This window comes from Camelina sativa, chromosome 14 (assembly GCF_030686135.1).
Source record: "Camelina sativa cultivar CO46 ecotype springtype chromosome 14, ASM3068613v1".
NCBI lineage: Eukaryota > Viridiplantae > Streptophyta > Magnoliopsida > Brassicales > Brassicaceae > Camelina > Camelina sativa.
The window spans coordinates 25,542,321-25,564,413 of NC_141893.1; the positions used below are offsets into that span (position 1 = coordinate 25,542,321).

The 22,093-nt window shown below is 36.4% G+C and overlaps 2 protein-coding genes across 2 annotated transcripts; both read left to right on the forward strand.

Moving 5' to 3' along the window:
* Positions 1-1,868: 1,868 nt before the first annotated feature.
* Positions 1,869-2,438, forward strand: LOC147928602 (uncharacterized). Its single transcript, XM_087486210.1, has one exon. It carries the CDS (start codon positions 1,869-1,871, stop codon positions 2,436-2,438), a length of 570 nt encoding a protein of 189 aa, XP_087342336.1.
* An 11,035-nt stretch (positions 2,439-13,473) lies between these two features.
* Positions 13,474-15,007, forward strand: LOC147928603 (uncharacterized). Its single transcript, XM_087483342.1, has one exon. It carries the CDS (start codon positions 14,120-14,122, stop codon positions 14,741-14,743), a length of 624 nt encoding a protein of 207 aa, XP_087339468.1. The 5' UTR covers positions 13,474-14,119; the 3' UTR covers positions 14,744-15,007.
* Positions 15,008-22,093: the final 7,086 nt, after the last annotated feature.

A 22,093-nucleotide genomic window follows, 5' to 3' on the forward strand; every position in this document is an offset into this window, starting at 1 on the left:
CACTTGTGCATCTCTGAAAACCAGTCGGCTTTTGTTCCCCAGCGAGACATCTCTAATAATGTCTTGATTACCCACGAGGCCTTACACTATTTAAAAACCTCGAAAGCACATAAAAGGTGTTATATGGCTGTTAAAACCGACATGAGCAAGGCTTATGACAGACTTGAGTGGGACTTTATAAAAGCAGTTATGGAGCGAATGGGTTTTCATCAAAACTGGATTCAGTGGATCATGCAATGCCTCAACACAGTGCAATATGCCTACCTTCTGAATGGTCGTGCCTGTGGTGCAGTTACTCTTGAACGCGGTATCAGGGAAGGAGATCCGTTGTCACCGTTTCTCTTCATCATGTGCAGCGAGGTGCTCTCTGGCCTTTGCTCGAAAGCTCAAATTCAAGGAAAACTACTTGGTTTGCGGGTCGCAGTGGGTAGCCCCCGTTTTAACCACCTACTTTTTGCTGATGACACTATGTTTTTCTGTCGATCAGACTAAAAAAACTGCTCCAAACTGAAAAGTATCTTGCGGGTATACGAACAAGCATCAGGTCAGCAAATAATCTAAGCAAATCCTCAATCACCCTTTCAGCTAAAACTCCAGCCACGACAAAGGAGGAAGCAAAGAGAATATTAGGTATCCAAAGAGAAGGAGGACAAGGTAAATATTTGGGATTACCGGAACGTTGGTCGCAAGAAAAATGATCTATTCAGCATGATCGTGGATAAAATCAAACAGCGAGCCATAGGTTGGTCTTCCAGATTTCTCTCGTCTGCTGGGAAGCTCACCATGCTAAAATCAGTATTAGCAGCCATGCCTACTCACACCATGTCATGCTTTAAACTCCTAAACAACCTATGTAAGAGGATCCAGTCAGCTCTAACTAGATTCTGGTGGGATCAAAATACTGTAAAGAAGAAGATGTCATGGATTTCATGGAAACGAATGACAAAACCTTTCAAAATGGGTGGCCTTGGTTTCAGAGATATACAATCTTTCAATGATGCCCTCCTGGCAAAGATTAGCTGGCGGCTACTCACTTCTCCATAATGCCTGATGGCTAGAGTTCTGTTAGGTAAGTATTGCCCTCACACAATCCTCCTAGATTGCACAGTCCCAAATTCAGCATCTCACGGGTGGAGGAGCATCTGTATTGGAAGAGACCTTTTGAAACCCCATGTGGGATGTGTCATCGGAACCGGTAACGCAACCCCACGGTGGACTAGCCCTTGGCTGTCCCTAGATATCCCCACCACTACAATGGGACCAACAACAGCAGAATTCCAATATTGGAAAGTTGCTGATCTCCTCGAACTAGGTACCTCAAAGTGGAACATAGATCTTATCAAATGAGTGTTACCTGCTTATGAGACAGAAATCCTGTAGTTAATACCTAGTAAACATGGAGCACCAGACTGATGGGCGTGGCTACCCTCACAAGATGGAATCTATAGCACAAAGTCAGGATATTATACCGCACAAATGGAAGAAGCTAGTCCACCAGCTCCACGTAACTCCCAGCTTTCTTCTTCCTTCAGTTGGACATCCAGCATCTGGAATGTTAAGACGTCCCCGAAAACAAAATTATTAATGTGGAAGATCGTACAGCAAGCCATTCCGGTGGGAGTCGCCGCAATATCTCTGGAGATGCGAAATGCCCACACTGCAACGAGATTGAATCAGAACTCCACTTGTTTTTCCACTGCGCTTTTGCGACTAGGGTGTGGTGCCAAGCCCCGTTCAGCAATGGTTTCTCTCCCCAGTCTATGTGCTCCACCTCTGAAGGAATCACCATAGCAAACCAGCTAATCTGTCTTCCACCAACTGGAATCGGAAGAGGCCCTTTGGCCCCATGGATCCTCTAGATGATATGGATGGCTCGCAACAAACTGATCTTCAACAAGGAACGCATAAAGGCGGAAGATGCGACCCAAATTGCTATAGTCAGGGCAAAGGAATGGCAAACAGCCCAATTGGACAAAACGAAACCAATTGTGCCCCGGCACCAAATTCCAGTGAATCAGATACAACAACATGAGGATATGATCAACTGCTATACAGGTGCCTCGTGGATCTCTGAACTAAAAGCGGGTCTCGGCTGGGTCTTCATGGACCATCATGATCGGATCATTCAGCAAGGTTCAGATCTGGCCACACATGTTTCTTCTCCTTTGATGGCCGAAGCGATAGCAACTCTTTCTGCAATTGAAGTTGCAATCGCTTCGGGTCTCACTCACCTTTCGATCGCCATAGACTCTCAGACGTTAGTCAAGGCCTTGAATTTGAAGTTCCACTCAAAGGACCTTCACGGGATTCTCCACGATATCCTAGATCTATTCAGTCGTTTTTCTATTTGTAAATTTTGCTTTATCCCTAGAACCCAGAATCGGATCGCAGATACATTAGCAAAGAACGCTCTCACTTTGTCCCTTTCTTGTATGTGAACAGTCGATTTATCAATACAAGTTTCTGGTTGTCCAAAAATAAAAAAACCATAGATGTATATACAGTGCTTCACCTTCCTCTACTATTGAAAGTTAAATTTCTTAATAAAATTGACAAGATATCCAACGACATAATAAAGAAGAAAAATTATCAATGCCTTCCTTATTACTACCATTGAGACTCATGTTTAATGTGAACAAAATCATCGATTCCAAAATTGGGAAACAAGATTTTCCATCCTAAATAAATTTCCAAAACAATTGGAACCACTCTCTTTAACATTAAATATTAAGTTTATAATTAATTTAATTAATATTAAGTTTCCAATTTTACAAAAGAATATTTTCTCCAAAAACAAATTTCCTAAACAATCGGCTTAATCAATAAACGAATTGATTTTCAATTTTGGAGGAGGATATGTGGCCGAGATTTTTGATCTCAACGCATTGATCTCAACGTATTTAAAACTAATTTTTACTTTCATGGGTTTCATATGATGAGTTTTTGCGGATTAAAAATCTTTGAACATGTTTCCTGACCTGCCTAGCATGGCGGGTTTGGACTATAGAACCAACACTAAAACTATTAGTTTATCTCATATATACTATAGATTTGTAATTATAGTTTTGAAAATTAACTTATTAATTATTATATGAACTACAAAATATTACATATACTATAACACATTCTTAATATTCAAAAAAAAAATTCTAAACAAAATTTTAAATTAATTAGACAAAAGTTAATTAATTGAGAATTTGAAAACTAAATAAATTAAAAATTATTATTTAAAATACAATAATTTATAATTTAGTTCCGCGGTGTACCGCGGGTTAAATCCTAGTTCCTTAATAAAATTGACAAGATATCCAACGACATAATAAAGAAGAAAAATTATCAATGCCTTCCTTATTACTACCATTGAGACTCACATTTAATGTGAACAAAATCATCGATTCCAAAATTGGGAAATTTTGATTTTGTTAAAATCTTCTACTTCTCACCAAGGGTTACATTAACTACTACCATTTATCACGAACCTCTACACACCATTATAAATAATTCCACTTGTTATCATCTCATCTCACATCTTACCACATCAAATTCGCATAAATCTTAGCAACAAAACCTTCTTTGTGTATTCAATTGCAGCTTCATTTGCTCTTCTCCAGCTTCATTTGCTCTTCTCCGAGACCTACGTCCGCGGGTCAAGGTTTTTTTTGGTTAGGTCTTCTCCGAGAAAATACACATATTTTTAACTTAAAAATTATACTTATGTTTTAATTACTTAAAAATTATACTTATGTTTTAATTAAAAAATGATTACTATATAGACAGAAAATATGTTTTAATAAAAAAATGATTACTATATAGACAGAAAATGGGCACTAAATTGTGTATATTATCAGATTAATATATACATAAAATAACACAATATCATTCACTTATACACATATTATTAATTCTCATTCATGATGAGAGATATATAAATTTTTAAATATAATTAGATAACAAACTTAGACACAAATTATACCACAAGTCCTGATCTTGTTTTAGTGGTATTTTCCATGACTTTATTTTGTAAAGAAAGTGTATAAAATCATGAACTAATAACATAATAATTGAATTCATTAACAATCTTAATTCTTTTGTTTTAATTGAATAACAATTCTTTTGTTTTAATTGAATAACAAAAAACTTTTATTGACTTCATAAAAGTCTGAATCCAATAAGTCCAAATTTGTTAAGATTTTAAATGACTTTTTATAAATCACAAACTACTAACAATAAACTTTAAAAGAGCTTAACAAAATCTTGATTGAATAACAACATATTCTATATAATTTATTTTTTTAAAACTCTATTTAAATCACAAACTAATAACGTTCTCTTAAACATTTTGTTGAGACACCCTTCGTGTTGTTATACCATCAGTTGATAATAACTTTTTTTCCTTAGTAAACAAAAAACATTATCGGATAATCGCACCATCATTAAGTTGACTTTCTTATCGTCGACGTCGTCTTCATCATCGGCGCCATCTCCATCTCCAACCATATCCAGCGTCACTTCCATCACCAGCAATGTCTCACACCTACTCAATGAGTTTCATGTCTTTTCTTCGTCAGTAGGATTTCATTGATAGAAAACAAGAAAGATTACAAGATGGAATAAAAGAGCTGGCAAGAATATTAATCCTTCTAAAGGCATAAGTCGATGAGCACAAAACATTCCCAAAGACAAAGGGGAAAAAACCCAAACAACCTAATACATTACATATATTCAATTACAACCCGGATCAGTATCTAAAGACTCAAAAAAGACAATTAAAACTTAAATCTATGAGAAATTAAAAACAGTTTTGAGACAAGAAAAACCCATAAACGAGTTACAATACAAGATTCTCATATACCAAAATACTTGAACCGGATTAAAGTGTCAGGAGACCCTCTTTTGTTGTTCCAGTGAAGAGTCACAGAGGTGGTGAAACAAATTCAAACCCTAAAGACTCTTCAAGAGGAAAGAAAGAAGATCTAGATCTACGATGGTGAAAGTTTTTCATTTGAAGCAGTTAATAAAATCGGTTGAAGACTGCCTCTGCCATAGAAGGAACGGCCAGATCTGAAGATGTGCTTGACCAGAACACAAGAACTAAGCAACAAACCTAGGGATGAGAAGATTTAAACTTTAAAAACCTAAATCTAAAAAACCAGATCGGATGTTGTTGGAAAAAAAAAGAAATGGATGTATCTAGAAAGAGAAGAAACAAAGCTAATTAAAGAGAGAACGCCGACTCAGGTGCTGAGAAAGTCACCAGAGCCGGTTAACCTAAACAGCGGCGGCGAGTTTGTTGTTAGAGAGAAGGAACAGTTTTTTTAAAAGGCTTTTTTCTTCTTTTTTCCTCTACTCGTCAATTAATTTCATGTAAATAAAGTAGGTTTTTGGTATAATTATATGTTTTTACTGTGATTGAAATGTTAAAGAGACAATAGCTATTCTCGAGCACAATAGTATAAACTTTACAAACGAAGTGATGATGGATTTATTAACTTTTGATTTTTCTTCTATATAAATAAGAATACTTGTTAGTTTAAGTCTGTTTGGTTTCGTTAGATATATAAAATCAGTCTTTTTCATTTTCGAGTGTTCTGTAGTCATTTGCTTAGATTTGTCTTCTAGATGTTTGTTACCGTTGGATATGGTGATGTAGTCTAGTTTTTTTCATACAGTTTGGAATCTTAATCTAATCAATCTGCAAAGCACTGAGACGTTTTAGTGAGTGTTTTTTTACTAACCAAAACTCCAACACTTATTATATAACAAAAATTAGAATGTGTGTTAGAATATAAAAGATTGTAATTGCTGAAGCATAAAAAAGACTGCAAACTTCTTTGAACAAGTGGTTCACTTTGCTTTGTCTCTTTTGGTTTTAACACTTTCAAAATTTACTTGTTATCAAAACAATATTTCAACACTTACACTTTTCAGGTGTCTTCTATTTGTTATTACTTTCAAATCTCTTCAATTTCCAATTCTGTCAAACCTTAACCACATATACAACAAAAAAAAAAAAAAAAAAAAAAAAAAACCACACAAACATGTCATCTTCAAATTTAGATGAAGAATTTGATCAAGCTATTTATATGTGGTACATTTATGTTTTTATAAAATGTACTATAACTATATAATGGACAGTTCTCATAAAAACCACTAAAATAATTTTTTCCCCAAAAATACCACTTTTACTTTTATTTTCCACAAAAATGAGTTTTCCAAAAATATCACAAAATTAAACTAAAGTTTTAATATTCAAAACTACTAAACCCTAAATCCTAAACACTAAAACCTTCCTCCTAAAATCTATACCCTAAATCTAAAATTTTCACCCAAACCTAGAAAAATAAATTCTACATTTTTAAAAATCAATTTTTTGTGTTTGTGGTATTTTTGGAAAAAACTTATATTTTTGTATTTTGAGGAATTCCTCCTATATAATTCACATTTTCTAAAGATAATTAATTTTTAATTCTTAAGACACTCATATATAAAATTCACCAATGGAGAAAAAAAATAATACATAGTTAATGGGGTTCTTAAATTAAACTATTATTTAATTTAATATTAATTTAAAGTTAAGATACCCATTAAAGGTTGTCTAATGAGGATGCTCTAGGTGGAATTTAAATTAAGAAAATGCAACATTAATCCTGTGTTATATTATTTTTCTTGCTTGTCAATTGTCATTGAGTCTTTCATCGTGTATAGCTTATTTACATAGAAACAAAAAAAAAACCCATATTCATTTTGAATTCAGAGCCCTTTTTTTTTTTTTTGGACGAGAGAATTCATAGCCCCTAAAAAGAGCATTGCACATACTCAACTGAGTGTCTCTATCTTTTAATAATACTAAAAATAATACTAATCTTTTCACATCTTTGTTTTTAATTTTTGTCCTCCCATTAGTTATTCTTGGGTGTCTAATTTTTTTTATTAAAAAAGTGTTTAAAGTATATTTTATAATGTTATAAATGTTGGTTATATAATGTAAGCAATATTAGGAAAATAAAACTAGTAGTAGAATATATTTCTTAAAAAACAAATGTATTACATTAAAAAAAACTTTAAAACATATATTATAATCCTAAAAAAACCACAAATTTAAAACTGAATACAAAAAAAAAAACATAGAATGATAGAAACATACGAAAGCATTATGAATAACATAATTAGCATCGGTCTAATATTGAGTTGTGCCAAATTTTTGCCAGATATGTTCAACCAAATCAGCTTTAAGTCGTCGATGTTGCGTTGTATCACGAACTTGATTCCAAGCGCCCATCACATTGCCGAGATTGTTAATCCTATCTGTAGAATATAATAAATCGACATTTGAAGTCCCGCTTCCTTCTCCTTGATGGAATTCTGCTACATTGTACAAATTGTATCCATCTCGTTCATCTTCTACTATCATAATGTGCAATATGATACATGCTCGCATTATCTTTCCTATTTTTGCCTTATCCAAAAAAAGTGCAGGATTTTTAACAATTGCAAAACGAGCTTGCAAGACTCCAAAAGCACGTTCGACATCTTTTCGGGCAACTTATTGACAGTGAACAAATAATGATGCTTTCGGGTCTTGTGGAAGTGAAATTGATTGGATGAATGTTTTCCATTTTGTATATATACCATCAGTGAGGTAGTAAGTCATATTGTAATGTCGTCCATTGACAAAGTAATATACTTTCGGAGCTCGACCTTCTAAGATGTCATCAAAAACTGGTGAACGGTCAAGAACATTGATATCATTTAAAGTACCTGGAGGACCAAAAAATGCATGCCAAATCCAGAGATCTTGCGATGCCACAGCCTCTAAAACGATTGTACGTTTTCCAGATCCATGATAATACTGTCCTTTCCAAGCTGTTGGACAATTCTCCAATTCCTAATGCATACAATCAATGTTTCCGATCATCCCGGGAAATTCGCGGGCTTCTCCTTGATTGAGTAATCATTGGAGATCCTCTGATGTAGGTCTTCTTAGGTACGTATCTTGAAACAAATATATAATTCCCTCCACAAAATTTTCCAAGCATAGCATTGCTGTGCTATCTGCGAGGTAGAGGTATTCATCAACTGCATCAGTTGCACAGCCATATGCCAAAATATGAATGGCTGCTGTACACTTTTGTAATCCAGACAGACCCAACCTTCCCGTAGCATCATCTTCTGACTGGCCACTGGTTCTCCGACTCGAAGCTTGGTTGTAGCATCCTACAAACTTGTTGACATTGACAGTCTCATTTATTTGTTTGCACCTCTGCTTACATTGACTGGCCCCTCTCTTTGGTTTACCCGCTACTGCTTCACTCGCTCCATAGTAGAATGCAATTCACTCCCAAAAGGAACCACCCTTTTTCCCATTGCCCACGACAGGATCTTTGCTAGTGTTTAACCAACCACTGATCAAGACAATATCTTCCTGGGCAGTCCATCGGATTCTAGCTTCGCTTGAGTTTTCATCTACCTCTTTGACATCACTAAATTGTGTACTAAACTGAGGGATAGGTGATGAGCTTATTTGAATATGTGAAGAGCTTATTTGGATAGGTGATGAGCTTGATTGGATAGGAGGAGAAAAAGATGGAAGAGATTCTGGATTATTCACCCCAACTTGGCTAGTCAAGAGGTCTGTAAAGTTTAGAGAAAACCTATATGAATTGCTAGAATCCATACCCTAAAGTCTATGAAAGATGGAGAGAAGAAGAATTGGCTTGGGGGATAGAGAACCATAGAAGCGACATAAATAGCAAATCTCCGAGACCATTTAAGCGTTGAAGGAGAAGGAAGAGTTTGGTAGTTTGGTTTATTGTAAACCTTTAAGGTTAGGTTTACAAATGTTTTTTGTGTTTAAGTGTTACAACTACCAAGCATTTAGTAAGTGCTTAACTACCAAGCATTTAGTAAGTTCTTAACTACCAAGCATTGAGAACTAAACAATAAGTGTTTAACTTTTACAACTACCTACCCATTTGTGTTTAAGTGTGACAAAAGAAGCTATCAATGTCAACAACAAAGCAAAACTTCAAGAAAAACTTCAAACATAACCATACAATAAATCAATACCTTTTTATTCTAAAAACAAGACTTAAAACAAGAAATCAATGTCAACAATCAATCGAAAATCAAACAGCTTACTACCATTCTACAATACTACAAATCAAACAAGAAATCAATGTCAACAATCAATCGGATTCTAGTTTAGAAAAGCTTTTTAACCTTACCTTCTTTGGGAAGCAGCGATGAAAGCATCAACTTTAGGACACGCGATGGTGGCACCAAGGAGCAGACGTCTCTGATTTAAACTCTGTTCTGCAACAAAAGGTATTTGAGAAACTGTTATTATCACAGAGACAAACATTGTAATGTAAACAACAAGAATCTTAAAATTCTCACAACATAACTCCTGATCGTAGAAGTAACCATAGTGACGTCAACTCAAAACCATGTTTATAAAGCAAGAGAGAAGCGGGTTAACTCAACTCAATGCAGAAGATGAGACTGAATCTCAACTTCCCTACGAAGTTGGTGCTCAACTTGTGACTGTTGAAGCTGTGTCTTAAAAAGAACCTTTAAAGCCACAATTTGATTGCTCTGTTTCAAATATGCATTTAAGAAGAAAGACATCAAATCAACAACATCTCCGACAAATCTTTCTGTGAATAACTCAAAAACAATAACATTGATTGTAAAAAGAGACACACACTAACCCGATTCTCTCTTGCTTTATAAACATGGCCAAACTTTCCTCTACCAAGAGGCTTCCCAACGTCGAAATCGCTTGTAGTCCATCTCTTTTGTGCAGCCTCTAATGCCTCCTGACACAATAATCACAAAGATACAATCCAATTCCACTCTCAGAAAAAAATTTAACAATCATAAGAAACCAATCTTTCTTGTACCATGAAACAAGAACTTTTTCAAGTATCTACTTATGAATGAATGAATGATGCAATCAAACAAACAAACATAAGTATGAATGATCAGAATGTAATGCAAGGTGTTTCAATTCCCTTATGATGTTGTAGCATAAAGGATGTCAATCCATAAAGAGTGTGATATGTAAGCAGTCAAGATGTGATCAATGCATTCAAGTTAAGCCAAATATCAAGTTGATTTGTTTCTAACAACCTAATGACAATAATGAAATGCTATGAACTAAGGCAACTTAAGACAATACTAATGCTGAATTAAACTGTAGACCAAGTGCAATAAACAAGACTAAGCATAATTAACTAATAAGCAGAAGAAAACATGAACAGAACAATGCATAAGCAAGTAAGTAAAATGGAGCTCGACCTAGCACTCGGTCGAGTGCGTGGTCGAGTGAAAGGTCGAGTTGACAAGCGAATGAACAGAAACAGAGCAAATAATGAAAACAGAGCAAACAACAAGCAATTAACAATATTTAAACAGGGAAATCAATAAACAAAGAAAATCCTAAATATGGATTCATGGGATGGACTCAAGCTATGGTTATCTAAATTGGTCAACAAACCTCAATCAACAATGAGCTATCTCTAGACAATGATCTTCTAATACATGTTAATCCATTCTCATGACAATAACAATCAAGCCAAGATACTTCTTAGACCTAGTTCTCACTAGCTATTACATATCAAAGCAGGCATTAAAACCCAGATCATCAATGTCAAAAATCACTTTAAACATCTAATCTCTTAGCATGCTTCATGATAATCTCTAGCATTAGCCTTATCTAACAACTTAGACATTGGTGTGATGCTAAGAAGCTTAAGATCTATCCTTACCCTATTAGTATAAGAATAGCATAGAGCATATCTAATCTAGAAGAGATATATAACAATCAAGCTTGACCAATCTAAACAACCATAACCTTTACCCAGCCTAATCCATCCCTAAGATCCTAAGCCACTAATAAGATCTAAAAATCATCATGAAGAACACAAACCCAGAAATTAATGAAACTATCATGATTAGAAAGATGAGATAAAGATGAACAATATTGAACAAAGAAGTGAAAGCAAATATTCAACAGATTCAAAGTTATGAAGGTTACAAATCTATGAAAATCTAAAGAAAAGATAAGAGATGATGCAATAAAGTAAAAGCAGCGAAAAATGGCAAAAACTAGGTTATGAGGTGTCTACATGGTCTCCAGGGTCTCTTTCTTCGGCCACAAGTGCCAGTACACATATATATAGTAAAGAGAGAGAAGCCCTAGTTAGCTAGAGGACAAAACAGAGAGGCGGCGGTCAGCTCGACCATGTGCTCGGTCGATTTCATGGTCGAGTGGTTGGTCCGTCACGTAGCTCAAGTCTTCGATCTGGGATGATATCCGTTCAGTAAAATCGGGATAACTCTTGCACTACACCTCTGATTGCCTTTACACCACCGTCATTAGAACGTTATCTCAATTTCCTACAACTCTCATGAAGGATGCGGAACCTGAATCGCAACGGAAGATCTTCATTTGGATCGATCTTTGAGAATCTCGTTATGAATCCGACTGAGTACTCGACCATGTGCCTGCTCGAGTGCTGTGGTCGAGTTGCCTTGCGAATCCACTTCCTGATACTTTCAGTCTTCTTGTTTAGCTCCAGAAATAACACCAAGTCCTTCCTTACCCTTTTAGAGCTCCATAACACCTAATAATACTCCAAATGCACAAATGTATGCAATGCATGCTTCTAAACATCCTAAGTGTATATTTGGACATAAATGGCTATAAAACCCAAGGAATCATTTCTATATGATGCAAAACATGAACTAAACAAGGCCTTAAATATGGTAAAATATAGTAACATCATACCACAGCTCCAAATTGTAACCAAGTTTAAACGTAACAAGAATATATATGAAATATCAAACAACCCAATCGAGAATCCCATACACAAACGAACAAGGAAGAAAAACGAGAGATAGATACAGAACAAAACCCTAAAATTGAAACTTATTCGGCTAAAGAACCATAAAAAAAAGGAATCAATGATATCAAGAATAAGCAATTGCGAATAACTTTTCTAATTTGGAAGCTGTGATCGAAGACTTGGATCGAATCGAAGAAGAAGACGACGAGGCGAGATCTCTTTCTCGACTGTATTCATCAACTGATCTCGATGAATTCAGTCGCAGGAAGAAGAAGACGACGAGGCGAGAGCTTCTGGAATCCGATCAAAACTTTGATCGTTTTGATTTTTTGTTTCATTGTTTTGATTTTGTCGAAAGAGAGTGAGAAGAAAACGAAAAAAGATTAAAAAAACAAAAAAAAAAACAAAACAAAACTTAACCAATACAAAAATGATACGTATCGGGTCTCTGTGGATCTAAAATGATCGCAGAGATCTGTGTCTCCCAAAAATTGCGATTAAATCTTTTTTTTAATTATATTACCAAACAAGTCAAAGACATCCCAGCAGTATGTGCAATGTGATTGCTCTAATAATCATATAATATTTTGTGATACTTTTTGGAAATTTGGAAAATTTATGCTTTATTTTCTTGGATTAAAATTTTATTTCTTGGTTGGTTCTTGTTATAAACTGATTAAGTATATTTTTAATAATTGGACTTGGATTGTAATTATTTTGTTAGGGGCTTGAAATCATTTTCATTGTTTTGAAAAATATGCATTTGGGCTTTCTTTTCCTAGGAGGGTTGTTGTTGGCTAGTGCTTAATCAGGTATAAGGCCCTCAAAACAATCAAAAATACTTCAAATAATTAACATATCCAACAGTTTTTACTAATATTTTTCAAATTTAAATACTCGTTTGCAAAATATAAACAATTTCAATTTTCTTTCTAACTGTTTTCTGTTTTTTTTGTATATATCCTACTATATTAATTGGGAAGTACAAATATGAAACTAACCTTAAAATATGTAAAAAATTACATTCAATTGCCATTAGAAAAACTTAATTAAAATTAATTAATTAATTAAATAAATATAATTAATTTAAAAACGAAAATTGGGGACACATTAAATAAAATAAATTGTAGAAAAGTAAAAAAAAAAATCTATTAGAATCAAAACTAATTTGTACTTTAAAAAAAAATTAATAGCTAAGATTTTAAAAATCTAATCGAATAAAATCTATATAACTACAAATTTTATCAAAAAAAATTTCCAGCACGGGTTAAATTTTTTATTAAAAATTAGATATAATAAAATATATAACAGTTTTGTTTAACCGCTTAGATTTTAAAAATTAATAAATAAAAAAATAAAAGATATAGATATAGTATCTTATCTATTTAAAGAAAAGTTATATTTTTCTTTTACCCACCGTTCTTTCGGAAATTAAAACTAAGTTGAAATTTGAATATATTTAATGCTTGAAGATGCTTATTACAGACAAAGAAGGGAAGCCACAGAAAAATCATTGTTTTTTAAGAGGTTTTTCAGAACTTTCACTAGCTATATTTAGTTGCTCTTTTTACATGTTAATTATATCTTTTTACTTATTTCACAACTATAGCAAGGATTGCTTTTAATTAACAAAGGTTTAACAATTTTATTCGTTACATGCAAATGTTTTATTGACAGATTTTCAATAAACATTTTTAAATATAAAAATTTTAATATAAACAAACTGAATTTTTAATCACAAACCTTTATAAATAACATAATAACAAAATAAATTATTAAAAAGTTCTTAAAAAAAATTCAGCCCCGCAGGTTAGTATCTAGTATATATATTACTTTTTTGTAGTTATTTGATTAATTTTCAGTTATATTCGCTTAAATTTGGGTAGAAAACTAAACCAAAAATTTACAAAATTTCGGCTTGTTACGGACCTTACGGTTATCTATTCAAATATCCGAACCGAGACAAAACCCATAATATCATTGACAATACCTGAAAATATATAGGGAGGGTCCAAATATATGTTGACAAAAAAAAAAGGTTAGTGAAAATGTTAATTAAATACATTGAAAACCCATAATATCGTTGACGGCACTTGAAAATATTTACTAGTTTATATACTAGATTATTTCTGCTATTGGATTCTTTTTTTAATAGCCACCTTTTACTCAACGTAGAGTAGAACTAAGCAGGAAACTACGGAAATAATACTTGAAAAGCGAAAGTATATATAAAACTATAGGAGGCACTCGCTTAGTATTTGGTGTGCTTGATGTGGCACGAGTATCGAAGAAGAGGAACGAAGAATGGGCTCTTCAACAACATACGAATGTGTCTTTTGCACTTCTTGTCCAATTTCACAACGATGTCACAGCACTCATTGTCCAATAATGCAAAATCTTTGCTTGACCAGCTCGTCGATATTTGTGAAAAGCATTTTTCTGATGTCTTTGATTTATCTGTCCTTAAGCACTTCTCCACTTCAGCAGATTGCAACACAACTTGTGACCGGACTGGGGGTAGAGGAGGCAGTTTCGGGAGTCTAGGAAGGCCCGGGAGGCTAGGGAGGCCCGGGATGTTAGGGAGGCTCGGAATGTTAGGAAGCCTCGGGATGTTTGGTGGTTGTGGGATACTAGGAATCCTCGGGATGTTTGGTGGTTGTGGGATACTAGGAATCCTCGGGATGTTTGGTGGTTGTGGGATACTAGGAATCCTCGGAATGTTTGGTATTTGCGGGATGTTGGGAAGTCCTGGAATCATGGGAATCCCCGGGATGTTAGGAATTCCTGGGATGTTGGGAAACCCCGGTAACAATCCTGGAGGGGACAGGGGTGCGTTAGACTCTGATAAAGAAGAGCTAACCTTCGAGCCTCCAAGGTGGCCAGAGCCTTTGTGATAGTGGCGGCCAGCCACTAGTTTCAACGGCTTACGCCACGGTTCCTTTGGTAAACCAACGGTTGACATCGGGAGAGAGAAGAAGCATAGCAGTGCTACAAGGAGTGTTGTGGTTAAAATGAAGCTCCTCATGACAAGAGCAAAAACAAAAGATTAGTAAGAGTAAATGAATTACTTTGTGCCCTGATACAATTTTGTGAGACAGTACTACTTTATATAGGTGTTTTCACCTATTCTACTTTAATTTTTTCGACAAAGTTATATACCCGATATACGAGCATACCATCATCTATTTAAAACATCTTTTCGCAATTTTTTTCCTAATCACGTCGTTTACATTTCACTAAATATAAGGTCATGGAGTTAATGTGATATATGTTTTTTTTTTTTTTGGCAAACATGTGATATATGTTAAGATGCCAATATGCAAGAACTTTCTTTTTGAAATCGACCGATGTTAAGATATGCAAACATTATTTTAGTCGGGGAAGTTAGGACTTCTCTGCTACATACCGTAAATAAAGAGCTAAGATTGGATGAAAAATAACAAAGGAAATTTCTGTTTATTCATGAGTGATTAAAACAAATGATGTAAAAGGTATGTCATGTGATAAAATAGTGAAGTATGAATATATTAGGTATTAAAAAAACACATGCAAGAAACAACTAACTTATTTACGATTTTCTTATTTCTTATTTTCTTACAAATAAATGACTAATATATGCTTTTACTCTTTAGAGAGCAAATTTTTAGTTAATTGATCTGGTAATATGCGCCTGATCTAATGACCTTCGGACACTAAAGTCTGAAAAGCCGCGCTCCAAAAGAAGTTGGATGGGGTAGCAAAGGGATGAGATGGTTTTGCACTATGCAGGTACTGTTAGACTTAGGATACTTTGTGTTTTTATTTATAATACACATTCTCTCTCGAGAATATTAGAAAAAAAACTACATTATTTTTTTCTATATTGGTGCTTAGTGATGTATATAAAAACCAAGGTAGCTTTACTAGGTTTGATTATCAGTACCAAAATTATATGTTTGCTAGGTTTGATTATCAGTACCAAAATTATATGTTGGTAGGTTTAGATCTTGGGTAGGTTAGATTGATGATTGGAGTATTGCTATGTGATGTTTAAATATAGAATCTTGATAGATCTACTAACTGCTCCGAATACTAATTGAGGAGTATTTGACCCAATATTAATATTATGTGTTTTTAATTTTTTATGCATGTAAGCGTATTTGATGAAAATACTGAATGAACTATGCGATTTCTTCGTTAGTGTCACGATAGAGGGTTATAGCGGATTGCGAACCTACTGAACTTAATCTTGATACTTGCTGTTTACTTGATTTGTCAAAGGGCATATTCACACTATTTACTGCTCAGCAAAGTTGATTAATTAGCACAACTAAAGTGGGGTAATATTTGTTTTTTTCTCGGCATAAAGAGTTTACAAGATCCATAAACATTTCAAAACAACTGTTTACGCAATGATAGGAAATTATTTACAATTTCGATGAAAAAATGGAGATTAACCATGCTATCTTTAGACATATAAGTTTCACACACTTTTTATTGGCTATTAGCTTATAGCTGAGTTTTCAAAATGCTTTTGATAAGTGATTTTTAAGTGATTCATATTCTAAGTGATTCATGTTTTAGATAAGCTCTTTATCAGTTTCCTTGCATCATTGTTTCATCATTGTTTATTGTAGTTGTTGATGAAAGGTAATAACTTAATGTGTACTCAACCACGATCAAGTGGTGTCGTTGTAACATTTTAGGATCGAATTTTCAGAGACCAAACATTTGCATTATGAAATTATGAAAATTAAATATAGCTAAGACATTTGTCCAAAAAAAAAAAAAAAACTAGCTAAGACAATGGAAAAATTTGTGAATGCAAGTGACTATCAAAAACGGAAAGTAAATAAATTGTTTAAATCAAAAGAGAAACATTGGGCGCAGGGAATCATTAGGTGATATAACCACGAATTTGGGTGATTAGATAGGGATGCATTAGACATCGTTCTAAAACTCAAGTCACAGTTGTAAAGCTAACCTACTCTTGGGGCGTTAATTATCTATGCAATGAATTTACTAGACCCTAAACTCTCGTTTGAATCTATCAAACCAAGCAAGCATTAAAGTTTAAATTGATTTGTTCAAAAGGTGTCTTAACTTCAACTCTCGTTGGCTAAGGATCACCTTGCTCACCTATGTTCTTTTCAAGCAACTCAACAATACTTTGGTGTCCCAATGAATTAAACCTAAGATTAGAAACTAGGTAGCTAGTCTGATTTAAACCTTAAGATCAACAATAGATGAAGACCAAAATAGATCAATATCCCAAATCTGACACACCTACGTTAGAGATGAGAGACATATAGAACAACTCTGTTTCACTGAAATAATATATTTTCTCAATACTTTGCTCAATGAGCTTACAATCGGTTTTATAGGGAAAATACATAGAACAATCTAGAACTTGGTTGATCTTATCCTTGGATACAGCTGTAAAGCTTAGTCAACTTTTGTAGCTTGCAGACTGTCATAACGGTTTTGTAGCCGGAGTGTCTCGTTTGCTATTCTCGTGTTATGTTCTGCAGGTGCAGGTACTAAAGCAACTTTCGTCTTCTTCGGTTGTAGATGAGTCTTTTCTACAGCTGGACCATTTGTCTTATGGGTCGACAATGTCTTCTGGGCCTTGGAATGGTCCATCTTCTCTTTCTCACTAATATTCCCCCATAAACTCTGTGTGGGTGGTACAACGACACCGAGTTTGTATCTGAGCTCCATGAACGGTTTCTTGGGCAGTGATTTTGTAAAGATGTCAGCCAATTGAAGTTTGGAGGGAACATGTCTGGTTTCGATCAACCCCAACGCAACCCTTTCTCGGATGTAATGATAATCAGTGTCAAAATATTTGGACCTGTTGAGGAGTGCGGGATTGGTGCTGAGGTAGACAACAGAAAGATTGTCACACTGCAAGAGAGTGGGATGTGACTGAGAAATCCCTAAGTCACGAAGTAGGAAACACAACCAAGTGACTTCTTGAGCAGTGGCTGTGAGTGATCGGTATTCAGCTTCAGTAGACGAATTGGAAACTGTTGGTTGCCGTTTGGCATACCAAGAGATCAAATTATGACCGAGTAGAGTGCAGCAGCCTGTGGTGGTACGGCGAGTTTGCTTGCAACCGGCGTGATCACTGTCACAATATGTTGACAAAGAGAGACTAGAGTGCTTGCGGATCAGAAGGCCCATAGTGATTGTCCCCTTCACATAGCGGAGGATTCTTTTAAGTAAGCCAAAATCAGAAACGGTAGGTGAATGCATCCGTTGGCAGACGAAGTTGACTGCAAATTGAATATTCGGCCTAGTTATGGTCAGATATTGAAGCTTACCGGCGAGGCTGCAAAAATAAGTTGGTTCTGCAAAGAGTTCGGAGTTGAGATTGTCTAACTGCTGAGGAAGAGGAGTTAGCATCGGGTTGCAATGCGACATAGCTGCTTGATGAAGAATGTCAGTTGCATAAGCGGTTTGGTGAAGAAACATGCCTCCAGAGAATGATTCAATTTCCACACCAAGAAAGTATTTAGGTGATCCAAGGTCCTTCATAGAGAAGCGAGTGTTGAGAGCATCAAGGAGCTCATGAAGTAGAGGTTCATGGCTCCCAGTAAGAAGCATGTCATCAACATAAAGGAGAAGAACTAGAGTTTTACCATTCTTGTGGTATGTGAACAGAGACGGGTCGGATTTACTGCAGGAGAATCCAAAGTCAATGAGAAAATTGCTAAAGGTGTCATACCAAGCTCGGGGAGCCTGTTCCAAACCATAGAGAGCTTTGGTGAGGCGACACACATGTTTTGGTCTTTGAGGGTCAACAAAGCCAGGTGGTTGTGACATGAAAACAGATTCCTGCAATTCTCCATGTAGAAAGGCGTTTGAGACGTCCAACTGCTTGATATGCCAATCTTTTGCGGTTGCAACATCTAACACCATCCGAATAGTAGTGGTGCGTACAACAGGACTGAAAGTCTCGAGATAGTCAAGACCCTCCTCTTGTTCAAATCCCTTGGCCACAAGTCGAGCTTTGAGCTTGTCGACTGTCCCATCGGGTTTGCGTTTGGTTTTAAAAACCCATTTTGAGCTTAGCAGATTCATGTCATCAGTTGGTGGTACTAATGTCCAAGTGTGATGCATGTTGATGGTCCCCATTTCATCAAGGACTGCTAGATTCCACCCATGATGTTGTAAAGCTGCAGCAAGAGTCTTCGGTTCCTCAGTAGTGAGCTTGGAGGCAAGAAGAACATAACGTGTATTGGGCTTATGGATGCCTGCTTTAGCTCTGGTTAGCATAGGGTGAGTATTGTCTAGGAGAGCAGGTTCAGGTGCAACTTCTGCAAGTGGTGCCATTGTATGTTCAGAATCACTAGCATCATCTACGGTTGGTGTGAGTTGGTATGCGTCTTCCTCCGGGAACTCGATAGGTTCCAATATCTCAGCAGTTGCAGGTTCTGGTGGTGTAAGTGCTGCAGCAGAGTCAAGTGGCAGAGTTGTGGGAGAGACAGACAAAGCAGAGGATTGTGATTGGGCCTGTGGTATGGGTGGAGACGGATCAGATTGCCAGGCTTGAAGAAGAGGTGAGCCATACCGGGGAACCAAAATTTTGTATTGGTGTTTGAATGGAAACATATCTTCGTCGAAGACCACATGACGAGAGATAAAAACCTTCCCGGTAGGTGGATGAAGACAGCGGTACCCTTTATATTGAGGCTGATACCCGAGAAATACGCAGAGTAGGGAGCAGGGTTCAGACTTGTTGTTGGCCATAGGTCGAAGGCAAGGAAAGCACGCTGACCCAAACACTCTTAGCATGGAGTAGTTTGGTTTTTGTTTGCTCAAGAGTTCAGATGGACTATGGTTGTTGGTGGACTGTGTAGGAAGAAGATTTGCGATGAAGTTAACAGTAGAGAATGCGTCAACCCAAAAGTGAAGTGGTAAATGACTGTGGAACAACATAGAGAGGCCGAGTTCAACAAGGTGACGATGTTTTCTTTCAGCGGTACCGTTCTGTTGAGGGATGTAAGGACATGAGATTCTATGTAGAATGCCACAATTAGAGAGATGTTGTTTGAATCGGTGACTTGTGAATTCTCCACCACCATCACTCTGAAATTCTTTAATCTTGGTACTGAATCAATTTTCCACAAGTTTTTGAAAAACGATGAACACGTTATAAAACTCAGATTTTGTGCGTAGACGGTAGAACCAAGAGAATTTGGAGAAACCATCCACAAATACTGCATAATACTTAAAACCTTGGTTTGATAGAACTGGTGAAGGTCCACATAGGTCACAATGGATTCGACCTAAGGGTTCCAACACACAAGACGAAGAAGCTAAAAATTGTAATCTACTGCTTTTCCCATCTGGCAAGGCTCACAAATAAGGGAAGTTCTGCTTATTGACATCAATTTCCTTGCTGTTCTTGAGAAGTTGAAGAATTTGAGAGTTCGAGTGTCCTAACCGGTGATGCCATGTATCTCCAGAAGCCGCACAATGTCTGTTGGAATAGAAGGCTGCAAACTCTTGCTTCTTCAACACATAGAGACCCTTACATCTAGGCCCCTTGGCCACCACTTTCTGAGTTTGTATATCAATCACACACACATGATTAGAGTCAAAGTAAACACCACAGGGATAGTCATCACATAACCTCGAGACAGAGAGAAGAGATTTCTGAATTTCAGGACATACTAGGACATCATTCAGAGGAATAGTACCTGAAGCAGAAGAGATAGTGGCGGAACCAACGTGTGTTATGGGTAGAAAGGTACCGTCTCCTACTTGAATAGTGTCATTACCAGAGTAGGTAGCCACGGTGTGAAGGTTAGAGTCATTGGGAGTGACATGAGCCGTTGCTCCAGAGTCAGCATGCCAATCTTGACCAGAAGAGACATGGAGAGTGGAGAAGGCATGGTTGATGTCACCGCCTTGATAGTTGTTGTCAAAGCGGTTATAGCACTTCACAGCCGTGTGTCCAATGCGTCCACATATCTGACAGATAGGTCACTCACCAGAGTTGGAAGATGTTGACTGGTGTTGAGAGAAGCCTCTGCCACGAGAAGAGAATCCACCGCCGCGTCCTCTGTTTTGACCGCGACCTCGACCACGGTGGCCACCATGATAGTTGGTGTCAAAGTCTGTACGCTGAACTTGGAACGCCAAGTGGGGAGTGACAGCGTCAGTATCGTCGTAGGAGCGGAGTCGTGAATCAAAGCTTTCTACTTCGGTGACAACATCATTGAAGGAAGGAGGAGAAAGCTTGCTCAGAGAGCTTTGTATCACAGTAGTAATGGGGTCATACTCTCGCCCCAAACCATTCAGAAAACCAAAGATCTTCATGCTCTCATCGATAGGTTTCCCGATGGAGCTCAGAGAATCACAAATAGTGATGAAGTCACGACAGTAGACAGAGAGGGATTTGTCTCTCTTAGAGAGGAGTTGAAGTGAGCAACGAAGAGAGAACTCACGAGCAATACTACTCTTATTAAAGTTCTCAGCTAGTGAGAGGCAGATTTCAGGAGAGGTTGTGAGGTTGTGAACATACCCGAGAACCTCCTCAGTTAAGGTGTCGAACAGCCACGAGCGTATGAGTTGATCTGTGCAGAACCAGGACTCATAAACAGGGTTGGGAGCTTCAGTGGTTGTATCACCGTTGACGACAGACTTGGTGCGTGATGGAGCGGTAACAGCTCCATTGACGAAGCCGATAAGCCTCTGACAAGATAGGAGTGACTCAAATTGAGTTTTCCATAGCAAGTAGTTGCTGTTGTTGAGCTTAATGGTGACAGAACTTGATACATGGACATTTTCTGGGAAAGGGTAGGTCGTTGCCATTGAAGCACTTGTTAAGGTTTATAATGGCTTTGATACTATGAGAGAAATATAGAACAACTCTGTTTCACTGAAATAATATATTTTCTCAATACTTTGCTCAATGAGCTTACAATCGGTTTTATAGGGAAAATACATAGAACAATCTAGAACTTGGTTGATCTTATTCTTGGATACAGCTGTAAAGCTTAGTCAACTTCTGTAGCTTGCAGACTGTCACAACGGTTTTGTAGCCGGAGTGTCTCGTTTGCTATTCTCGTTTATGTTCTGCAGGTGCAGGTACTAAAGCAACTTTCGTCTTCTTCTGTTGCAGGTGAGTCTTTTCTACAGCTGAACCATTTGTCTTATGGGTCGACAATGTCTTCTGGGCCTTGAAATGGTCCATCTTCTCTTTCTCACTAATAAGAGAATCATAAACCCTTTTTTAAAACCTGAAACCCAAT

Excerpts from the sequence above, each read along its gene's own strand:
- LOC147928603 (XM_087483342.1), top strand. The coding sequence starts at position 14,120 with ATGTGGCACGAGTATCGAAGAAGAGGAACGAAGAATGGGCTCTTCAAC.
- LOC147928602 (XM_087486210.1), top strand. The coding sequence starts at position 1,869 with ATGGCTCGCAACAAACTGATCTTCAACAAGGAACGCATAAAGGCGGAA.